Source organism: Solea senegalensis, linkage group LG9 (assembly GCF_019176455.1).
Source record: "Solea senegalensis isolate Sse05_10M linkage group LG9, IFAPA_SoseM_1, whole genome shotgun sequence".
NCBI lineage: Eukaryota > Metazoa > Chordata > Actinopteri > Pleuronectiformes > Soleidae > Solea > Solea senegalensis.
In genome coordinates, this window is record NC_058029.1 from 700001 (window position 1) to 711474 (window position 11474).

The 11474-nt window shown below is 39.1% G+C and overlaps 1 protein-coding gene across 7 annotated transcripts in view; it reads left to right on the top strand.

Moving 5' to 3' along the window:
• Positions 1-10308, top strand: part of LOC122774991 (thrombospondin type-1 domain-containing protein 7A-like) — a 108039-nt gene extending 97731 nt beyond the window's left edge. For 4 of the 7 annotated variants that reach the window (XM_044034645.1, XM_044034648.1, XM_044034647.1 and 1 more), the window contains 5 exons: positions 2250-2348; positions 2423-2505; positions 2598-2811; positions 7455-7542; positions 7695-7982. In XM_044034645.1, coding sequence (XP_043890580.1) covers positions 2250-2348; positions 2423-2505; positions 2598-2811; positions 7455-7542; positions 7695-7833 — 623 coding nt within the window. In that variant the 3' untranslated portion in view covers positions 7834-7982. Of the gene's footprint in view, positions 1-2249; positions 2349-2422; positions 2506-2597; positions 2812-7454; positions 7543-7694; positions 7983-9917 lie in introns of those variants that run through there. The other 3 variants (XM_044034646.1, XM_044034649.1, XM_044034651.1) reach the window with 1 other exon arrangement.
• Positions 10309-11474: the final 1166 nt, after the last annotated feature.

Below are 11474 nucleotides of genomic sequence, written 5' to 3' on the forward strand. Positions count from 1 at the left end.
GAGAGACACACAGAGAGAGAGAGAGACACAGACAGATACACTGACACAGAGAGAGAGACACAGACAGAGAGAGAGAGACACAGACAGGCAGACAAACTGACAGAGAGAAAGACACAGACAGACAGACAGGTTGAATCTGTCCTCTGCGTTTATCGAATCCTTCACAGTAGTGAACACACACACAAACCCGGGCAGCAATGAGGGATTGGCTGCCTTGCTCAGGGGCATCCAGTCCCTTATTGGCCCAACCCTGGATTGAACCAGCAACCTTTTGTCTACGAGCCATAATTCCATGGCCCAGAGGCAGCTTTTTTCAAGGAAATCATTCTGTAAGTGTGTAACAAATAAAGAAGAAATAAACCGCTCATAACATGACATGATTCTATTAAATGTTCCATTCTTATTGTTATTATATCAACTCATTTTTACCTCAAACACAAGAATTATTATCATGTATATGTTTAAAAAAACACAAAAACATGCAAAAATGTTCATTCAAAGTTTGAATATTTCTTGGAAATGATCAAAATGACCTGAGATTTGCTCTCATCACGTTTTATGTTGGTGTGATTCAGTCAGTGCTGAGTGATTCATCCACAACAAATACACTGGCCAAAGGCTGAGTGTGTAGAGTGGACACCTCCTGCTCCTCCTGCTCCTCCTCCTCCTCCTCCTCTCTGACCTGGATTCACAGCGTCACTCAGAGGAATAAATAGGAGGAGCAGCCATGTCCAGAGAAGGTGGAAGGAAAAACAACCACATCTGTGTCCCAGTTGCCCACAATAAAAAAATGCTATTTATTTTGTTTTATTTTATTTTATTTTGTTCACTGTTAAGATTTTATCAATATTTGCCAAACAAACAGCTTCACTGAGGTCAAAGTAAATCCTGGAGGAAGTGCTGTTATCGACGTTTTCACGTTTAAAGAGGCACTGGAGTCGCTGTTTATTTAGAACGAAGCAGAGATTACAGAGATGAATGTTTGCAGCATTTATTTATCACTTTGTCTCAGAAATATGACCAGAAATCGTAGCTGTACATGAAAAATACTTGTGATAGTTCCTGAAATAGATTTCTTTGTTTTTCACACTGAGGTTGTTGTTGTAGTTCATATGAGATACTGATGTAGCTGTGTGAGCCTCTGCGGCGCCACCTGCTGCAGGAAACAACATCAGACACTGACAAACAGACTTACTTCAGAGTTTTTCTACGTCTTTATTTCACTGTTACACAGACTTTTCCAACAGGAAACTGAAGTTTGTAAACCACTCACTCTCAAACACCAAAGTCCAGAGGGATTGATCCACTGCTGCCTCCATCACTGAGTTGAAATGTCTTATTTTGTGATCTTGTTCAGATTAACCTCAGTGACACAAAGTGACCACACGAGGCAGCAGAGGACCAGCAGCTCCTGTGTCCCCGTCAGTTACAATCACTGATTTTCTCAATGGGGTTTGGTGTGGGAGAGTTAGTTGTAAGAGCAGATATAGCTGCATTGTCATAGCTGTAAAATGTTCATGACTATAATCCAAATGATTCTGCAGTAAATGGCTGTGGAAACAAAATGATTTCAAATGAACAGACGTGCACTTGCTCCGCTTCCCCCCGGCGTTACACCGTGTGCCTCAGCCATAAAAACCTGTGATTTTCTTTTCCACTTTTACATTAACTCTGCTTTTACTGGCAGCTCTTCCTCACAGAAGTCTCCACAATTTGACACTAAAGGAAATTTGGGGAAGTTTCTGTGCTGAAAATGATTTTTTTTCACACGTGGACGCGAGGCCGAGGATAAGGGATGAGAACTTAACGGGAGACGTCGTCTCAGCCGCTGACAAATGGTCGTGTGAGCGACGCACACAGAGCCGTGTGTCAGTGACGCTGTATCCAGGCCTGTGTGGGGATAAATCTTCCTCTTTGTTCAAGGTTAAATTGTTCATTTTACTCTCACAGAAATGAGCCACGCTGATGATTGGTTACACATGACTCCGCGGGGAAATATGGCCGTTTACTGCGCCGATGGAAATTTTGATAAAGTCATAATGGCACTGATAGAAAGTCATTAAGGAAAAGCTTTTACTGGAGATTAAAAGAGTGAACTGGAGGCTCCGGAGGAGACACGCGCTGACACTGATGTTCTCTGACAGCAGCTGATTATAAAACCATCACTTAGCAGCTGCTTCATTTATCTGTCATTTAATGGCCGTCGCTGCAGTTTCTCACCGTGCACTGGTTTTGTTTTTGGCCTCCAGAGGGCGACTGTTACGAGTACAAGTGGTCGAGCAGCGTTCACCCGGACTCCACGCGACCTTTGATCTGGTGTCAGCGCTCAGACGGACTCAACGTCACAGGTGAGGACAGGTTAACTACGCACGAGGAGAGCAGTCCAGGAAACAAATGTCTTCTTTGTCTTCTGTCCCTGCAGGTGGTTGTCCTCCCATTAACCCTCTGGTGTCCAACAGCTCGTGTGACCCTCCCTGTCTCATGCCAAAGTCTTTCTGCAGCGAGGTGAGAAACAAACCATTTCAACATTAAAAACTCGTCCTCGTCCTGCAGCTGTGGTTTCTGTATCCAACATGGTTTTGTGCTGCCCCCTGCAGGCCGCTGAGTGTGTGTGCGAGGAGGGCTTCACAGAGGTGTCGTCAGCACTGGGTCAGCTGGACCAGTGCGCCCCCATCCCAGTGCTGGAGATCCCCACAGCGGGGGACAAGAAGGGGGACGTGAAGACCAGCCGAGCCATAAACCCCACGCCGTCCAGCACCGTCCAGCCGGGACGCAGCGGGCGCACCTGGTACCTGCAGCCATACGGACCAGGTCAGACCACATCAGACCAAAACCCTCTGCAGGCTCCAGTTTTTCTGCTTTAATCTTTAACTGTTGTGTTCTTACAAACTAACTCTCTTTAAGGTCCTTTAACTGTGGTGTTTTTGAAGACTAACTCTCTTTAAGGTCCTTTTACTGTGGCGTTTTTACACACTAACTCTCTTTAAAGTCCTTTAACTGTCGTGTTTTTACAGACTAACTCTCTTTAAGGCCCTTTGACTGTGGTGTTTTTACAAACTAACTCCCTTTAAGGTCCTTTAACTGTGGCGTTTTTAAAAACAATCTCTCTTTAAGGTCCTTTGACGGTTGTGTTTTTACAGACTAACTCTCTTTAATGTCCTTTAAATGTCACATTTTTACAAACTAACAATTTAATGTTCTTTAAATGTCACATTTTTACAAACTAACTCTCTTTAAGGTCCTTTAACTGTGGCGTTTTTACAAACAATCTCTCTTTAAGGTCCTTTAACTGTTGTGTTTTTACAAACTAACTCTCTTTACGGTCCTTTAACTTTGGCGTTTTTCAAACTAACTCTCTTTAATGACCTTTGACTGTTGTGTTTTTACAAACTAACTCTCTTTAAGGTCCTTTAACTGTGGCGTTTTTCAAACTAACTCTCTTTAATGACCTTTGACTGTGGCGTTTTTACAAACTAACTCTCTTTAAAGACCTTTCATTTAGAAAGTTAATAATAACAAAAACGAAACATGAAAATTGATCCAAAGACAGTAATGAGGATATAAAAAAGTTTTAGGATCATACTGAAGAAAAATTCTGAAAAAAAAAAGAGAATAAAGTTGTAATATTCCGACTTTTTTATTGAAATATTGTTGTCATAATAATTTTACATAATTACAGATCTTTTTGTAATATTACAACTTTTCTCATAATATTACAACACAACTTTCTTCTCTAAAGCTTAAATATGATATTTTTTCTTCAGTCTGACTTTAATAATATTAAAGGGTATAATAGAATATTATTCTGTTGTAAGAATCAGACACTTTGTAGTTGAACAAAAAGTAGAAATGCTTGATTATCAATGATAATAATGAAAAATGCAGCCATGTGTCGTTTAAAAACATTTGTTTTCCAAAACCTGCTCATAAAATCCAGTTTATTTGACTCACCCAGTCGAATAATTCCCAGTCACAATCATCAATTTTCTGTAACCGTGAAGTCATTGGCTCTTTTGAAAGCTAGGTTTAAAGGAAGTGTACGATGAGCTGTGTGACACATTAAATTTGAATTAAAAAATGATAACATAAGAAAAAACTACTTCAAATGAAATAGATGATATAAAAACGTGCATCTTTATGTTTGTGGTACAAAAAACAGTGCACTTGTAATCTGCAGTCTCACCCTTCGATGTCACTTTTAAAATGTTCATTTCAAACTTCAAATCAAGATGCTCCTTCACTATCTGCTCCAAATTATAAACTATTTTTTTATTTTATTATTATTTTAACGTGCAGATCAAACGTTTAATCCTGAAGTGATTTTTTTTTTCTTTTTTTTCACACGTCAACAGTAAAAATACACAGTTACTGTGATATTTTCAGGCCTGAATTGGGTTTAATTAACAGTCAGTTTAACACGTTTATTCTGCTTTCAGCTGCTGTGTGTGTGTGTGTGTGTGTGTGTGTGAGAGAGAAGGTCTGTGATCTGCTGCCACATTAACGTGATCGTAACGACAGTGAAATGAACACAGAACAGATGGACTAAACGCTGTGAGGAGGAAATACACACACACACACACACACACACCACACACACACACACACACACACACTCACACACACACACACGCGTGTCCATTAACTCATGTTGGTCCTTTTATTTTGAAGCTCCAGGAAACAGCCTGAGACATGGAGGAATATAAACAAACAAACTGATTTTAGCTACTGAGCAAAACACTTACCTCATACATATTATTCCCAGTTAAGTCTTTGTATATTTGCTCCGTTATCTCACTGTAAACTGAACCAAAGTCCAGTGATTTAAGCTCACTGCTGGGGGGTATTCCATCAAGCAGGCTAAAGGCAAAGCCAAGCTTAAATGGCCAAATCTGGCTAATATGAGTGAGAGTTCGGTTCGGTTGAGGCTGAGATTAGCCCCAACTCCGTAACCATGGAAACTATGACTCTGGCTAAGCCATAACTGTGGCTCACGTTCCATCAATCTGAGCCTCAACCCTGTTCCACCAAGGTGGCTAATGTGAATGCTAGCCAAGTAACCATGGTAACTGATGCTGCCGGTCAAACCTGGTGTGTAGCAGGCTAAAAGTGAAGCTTAGCACCATCTATGATCAAAGAATGTCCAATAGACAGAAACAGAGACACACACAACTGTCATGGAATGATAAAATAATATGATAAACATAAACTATATAATAAAATGTATTCAAGAAATGATTTAGACTAATAATTATATATTATCTATAAGTACATTAAAGAACACTATCACCAAAATAAAATATAATAAAAAATAAGACACAAATAAATACAAAATTAATTAGCAAAAAAATATAATAAAAGGAAATGTAATTATTCATTTGATGTAACAAGGGTTAGAGCCTCTGATTGATAGGAGATAGATGATTGATTTGCTGTCACCTGCATTCACTTACTGTAATAGGGGTCCTCGTCTCCATTGAATTGATTGATTTGCTAAAATGATTCTAGATAAATAATCAATAGATCTGTCATATGATTATTTCCTATAGAATGATAACCAACATTGCATTTCTTCCTGTAATAATCTACCATCAATTGTATGATAAATGTGATGAGTCATGTAAAATACTTTGATTAAATGTAGCCTATTATTATCATAAATGTAAGCAAGTTAACTTTATATAGCACATTTTAGCACAAGGTGATTCAAAGTGCTTTACATAAAATAAGATGAAAACACAACAATTCAACAAATAGCATCTGGGACAAAATAGAGCATGTAAACATGACAGGCTTAAATGAAAATGATATCAATTCTATACAATTGGCCATGCAGGAAATAAATGAAAGCTATCCATCGATTTGCATAACATTCAGTTGATAAATGTGATGAATATCACGTTCTAACATCACTACTAGGACTGCCAAACGATCAAATATGGAGAATTTCACATAAATTGCAGTGAAACAATAATGCTATTTTAATTCTGTTCATATGAATGTTACTGTCTTTTCCTTTTAATTGTTGATTTAGTTTAATATGTCCACATAATTGATTAGTTTAAAACAAAAACCATCAAGAAATCAATTGGTAGATTATTGTCTACATATATGTTGGAGGATTTATAAAACATGATGATGCTGAAATACTTCATTTTCTTTATCACTTACGTATTCAGTCTGTCGCCAATATTCTGCCACGACACATCCCTCGCTTTATTGATTGCCACGGTATTGCCCTTCTTTCAGATTACGTGGCTGTAATCCTCATATCCCTCCGCTGCCGAGAACATCTCTGCACGTTCTTTTCCTTTGCTTTTCAGCATTTTTCACAGTTTCCGCTCTCGACTAGAATGGGCTTTTTATTTTCCCTGTGGGCGTGCACAAGTTGAGGCTTAACAGGTGAGGCTTGACTAAGCGTCAGGTGGAGCCAGCTGATTTCACTTCATGGAACAACTTGGAGCTAGACTGGGAGGTGGAGCTTAGTCAAGCTTCAAGTTTACAACTAAGTCTGGCAATTCTTAGCTACGTTGATGGAATACCCCCCTGGTCCTCTGCTGCCCCCTGTGGTCAGTTTGTGTCACTGAGGTAAGAAGTGACTGAATAAGACATTTGAACTTAGTGATGGATCAACAACTCGTGTGTGATGTTAAAATCACTGATTTTCTCTATGAGGTTTGGTGTGTGTGTGTGTGTGTGTGTGTGTGTGCGTATGAGAGTGTGTGTGTGTGTGTGTGTGTGTATGTGTGTGAGTGTGTATGAGAGTGTGTGTGTGTATGTGTGTGTGTGTGTGTGTATGTGTGTGAGTGTGTATGAGAGTGTGTGTGTGCGTGTATGAGAGTGTGTGTGTGTGTGTGTGTGTGTGTGTGTATGTGTGTGAGTGTGTATGAGAGTGTGTGTGTGTGGGAGAGTGAGTGGTTTACAAACTTCAGTTTCCTGTTGGAAACACGTTCTTAAACCTGTAAATGTTTACATGAATCTATAGTTGCTGTCGTATGTGTTTGTTTTTGAGTTTGAATGGAAGTCACTAGTTTCAGGTCTTATAATGTTTACATTTACAGAGAAATCATAATATATTGTTTTTATTTGTTGTTTTTAGGTCTTTTACTTCTTTTTGTTCAATGATGTTTACTTAGTATTGAGAACGAGATCTGGCTGCCATATCTCATTCCTCATGGTCCTCACATGATGACTGACAGATAATTGATTGATTGATTGACTGATTGGTTGGTTGGTTGGTTGGTTGATTGACTGATTGATTGATTGTAGAGTAGACAGATTGACAGCTGGTATCATCCTGGTGGCAAAAACGTGACAGTTTGAGAGTTTGTTGTTGGAGTCTTTTTTCAACTGTTTACGCTGCTGTGGCTGAATTAAAGCATAAACACACTGACCAGCTTCCTCCTCCTCCTCCTCCTGCTCCTCTTGCTCCTCCTCCTGCTGCTGCTCCTCCACAGATGGGAAGCTGAAGATGTGGGTGTACGGTGTAGCAGCGGGAGCGTTTGTGCTCCTCATATTCGTAGGGTCTATGACATACGTAGCTTGGTGAGTTAAACCACTTTAATCTCCCCCATGTGTGTCATCTTCATCATCATCATCAGTCATGAAATCAGTCCCTCCTCCTTTTTTTTTCGCCCCTCACGTCCTCGTCTTTGTTGTCGTTGTGGTGTCCCTTGTCCGTGGTCACGTGAGCGCAGCAGCTACTGTGCGGCGCTGCATCGTTCTCTCGAGGCTGACGCCGACGGTACGGTGGCCTGCGAGGGTCAGAACACACACCAGATGATTTACACGTGTCCCGACTGTCAGGACTTGGCTCAGAGCAGCAGCAGCAGCTAATGAAGCTAATGGCGGCGTGCACGGAGGGTTGTTGTTGTTGTTGTTGTTGTTGTTATTTTCCTCCAACATGCTGCAGACCGTGACCTTTAACCTTCTGTGAACTGTGTCACATGTGCTGCCTGATTGTCTGAGTGAAGGTTCTGACGCAGGTGAGAACATGTGGTGATTTTACAGCACGGCTCCATACTGAGTGATAGTTAGTGACACTTAGTGGTAGTTAGTGACACTTAGTGACAGTTAGTGATAGTTAGTGACACTTAGTGGTAGTTAGTGACACTTAGTGACAGTTAGTGATAGTTAGTGACACTTAGTGGTAGTTAGTGACACTTAGTGGTAGTTAGTGACAGTTAGTGACACTTAGTGACACTGAGTGATAGTTAGTGACACTTAGTGATAGTTAGTGACACTTAGTGACACTTAATGACAGTTAGTGATAGTTAGTGACACTTAGTGATACTTAGTGACAGTTAGTGACAGTAAGTGACAGTTAGTGACAGTAAGTGACAGTTAGTGATAGTTAGTGACACTTAGTGACAGTTAATTTAAGTTAGTGATAGTTAGTGACACTTAGTGACAGTTAGTGACAGTTAGTGACATTTAGTGATAGTTAGTGACACTTAGTGACAGTTAGTGACAGTTACTGATAGTTAGTGACAGTTAGTGACAGTACCTGGTGTGTTTTTAGTTCCCGCTGATGAACTGATGAGGTTCCACACGAGCAGAGTCGATACTAACGCGTGACGTCAACAGACTGCCGACCACTGATTGGTCAGAGAGTGTCGTCACTGAAGAGTCGTGAGCGCGACGTTTGATTCCAAAATCTACTTAAATTTCCAAAATCAGGAGCTAAAATAACAGCAGGTTCTGTCACTGATGGATAAGAGAAAATAAAGAGTTAGAAGTGTACGATGAAAAAGCTTCATTAGAGTTGCTGTCGTCTTCACACCAAGATCAAATTTAAACGGTAAAAACCTGTGATTTTTAAACATATACAGCCTAGAAGCTCATCAGACCAATGGGATGCATTTACGTCATGGTCCAGCAGAGGGTGCTGGACTTACTGTCGATCCAGTTCTTTACATCAGTGTTTCACAGACTTTATATAAATCACAGTATTTATATTATGTTATCATTGAGTCACTCATTCACAGACATGTATTCATTTCTGAAGTAAAAGTTGACTTAAAACATGTAATTATTCAGTGAACTGAAGGTTTCTGCAAAAAAATTAAATCATGTGTTCACACAGATGATAATAATAATAATGTTTAAGTCACAGTGAAGTTCATGTCTTCATTGTGTTTTCACTATTATAATCCCACACTGCCCTCATGTGGACAAAAGAAGTAAAGCAGCACATTCCTCCTCCTCCTTCCTTTTTTATCCTCATTCATATTTTATATTCAGATTACACATCTTTATATGAATGTTTCTCTGTGTTCACTCTTTATTTATTTTATTTTTATAATCTGAGATGGAACTTTGTTTTTCAGTGTGAAGTTTGAATGAGAATTAACTCACTAATACATTTTAATTTAACACTGTGTGTGTGTGTGTGTGCGTGCGTGCCTGTGTGCAGGGATTATAATCTACACTGTAAATATGACTGATACACTGTCCCTGTTTGTGTACATTTATAATATCTCTGTATCTATAATTGATTATTTTCTGATCAGTCAAAGTCTTTGCTCGATTATTAATCAATTACTTACATTTTTTTTACATAATTAAAACCAGTTTCTGTGATTTTACATCTTAATGTGAACATTTTTCTGGTTTCTTTGACATTTTATGGATCAAACCATTGCAAACCTCAGTTACTGTCAAATAAAATGTCATCGTATAGAAAACATAAAAAAATGTAAATATTTCTATTCATTTTATATTAAAATAAATTTTAAGTTTAAATTTAAATTAAATTTTTTAAAAGGCTCTGTTTTTTACGAGATTTTTTTCTGAGCCTTTTTAAAATGATTTTCAGTGAATGTGATTTACACTTAAGAAAAAGTAAATTTCAGGAAAAAAACACATGAAATGATTTAGTTAAATTGAACTGAAACTGTTTTTTCTCTTTGTTCCTGCAGTAAAAAGCCAAAGAGGCCTCAGAGACAGAGGCAACAAAACAACCGTCTGAAACCTCTGACGCTGGCCTACGACGGAGACACCGACATGTAGACACACACACACACACACACAGGAGAGACACTTCATCATCATCATCATCAAAATCCTGAATCAGCCTTTTTTTTTTCGACGCCTTCATGACTTTTAATACTTTAACAAAATGCCTTTTTTATTTTTATTTACCTTTGTTCTCGACTCGACTGAATAAAGCAGAGGAAAGACTTTTCTCCTGCGCGACCTCCAAACTCTTCCCCCTCCTCCACCTTTTCTGCTCGTCCCTAAAAATGCTGAGTGGCTGGAGGCTTAGGATGAGCTGACGGTTTGTTCTTTGCCAAACGTCACCGCAGGGGAGAAGAAGAAGAAGAAGAAGAAGAAGAGGAGGAGGAGGAGGAGGAAGAAAAGGATGGAAATCTCCATGAAAAGGTTTGGATTCCTTTCCCAGAATTTTCACACAGGTTTTGACTCAAATCTCGTTTGCAGTTTTAAACGCGGAGAAGGAATTTCTTCTTTTCTTTCTTGTCTTTTCTTGTTTTCCTCGATTCACAGACTCACAGGTTTACAGGATAAACTGATGCTGACGGAGGAGAAGCCTGTAATCACTCGTTCATCACCTCCTCCTTTGCTTTGTTTCAGGCTCTACATGCACTATATTAGTGCAGCATGATATGCACATGTGACTTCTACCTTTTATTGCCATAATTAAAAAAAAGAAACACTGCCTCGTCCACACACAAAAACACATGAAAAAAGACTCCCAAGCACTGGGCGGGGGCCCATAAATGGGTCCAGGAGATATTTTTAAGGTCCCCTAAACAAATTTGTTGAATTTTCTCAACCTTTTCATTTAAAAGTTGACATTTATATGTTTTAAAATGAAGTTGTAATTCATCTAATCGTCAGGTTTTACACATTTTTGCTCTTGATTTATGCTGCATTCCATTTACATCCGAACTCGGAAGTCGAAACTGGGAGTGACGTCACCTCCCCGAGTTCACTACGTCATTTTTGAGACATGAGAAATGCAAACGTATCTTGTTGTTTGCGATACGAGTCGATAACAACGCTCTACGTGGTATTTTTGCTCACACAAACATCGCAGCAACAAGTCTACGATTAAAAATGAAACGGTACTGTGTGTACACGACTGATTTACTGTAAAAATAATACCACAACAAAATCATAACTCCTAACACACCACAAATTCCGAGTTCCGACTACAAATGGAACGCAGCATTAGGTCATGATAGTTTTCCATTTGTAAAAATTGCATCCCGAATTTAGAGAGTTGGGGAAATTGGCAATTTGAACTTCTAAAGCTTTATTTTCCTGGTGCAGTTCAGAAGCTCTTATTGGACGAAAGCAGCTGTCAATCACTCTGGCGTCCACTCATAAATGTCTAAATTTATCATCTATTTTCTTCTAAATGTGAACACACAATTTCATTTACAGTCACATTCTATAAAACATGGGTAAATGTCAAGTACATACATATGACTACATTTACTGTGTGTAGTCTT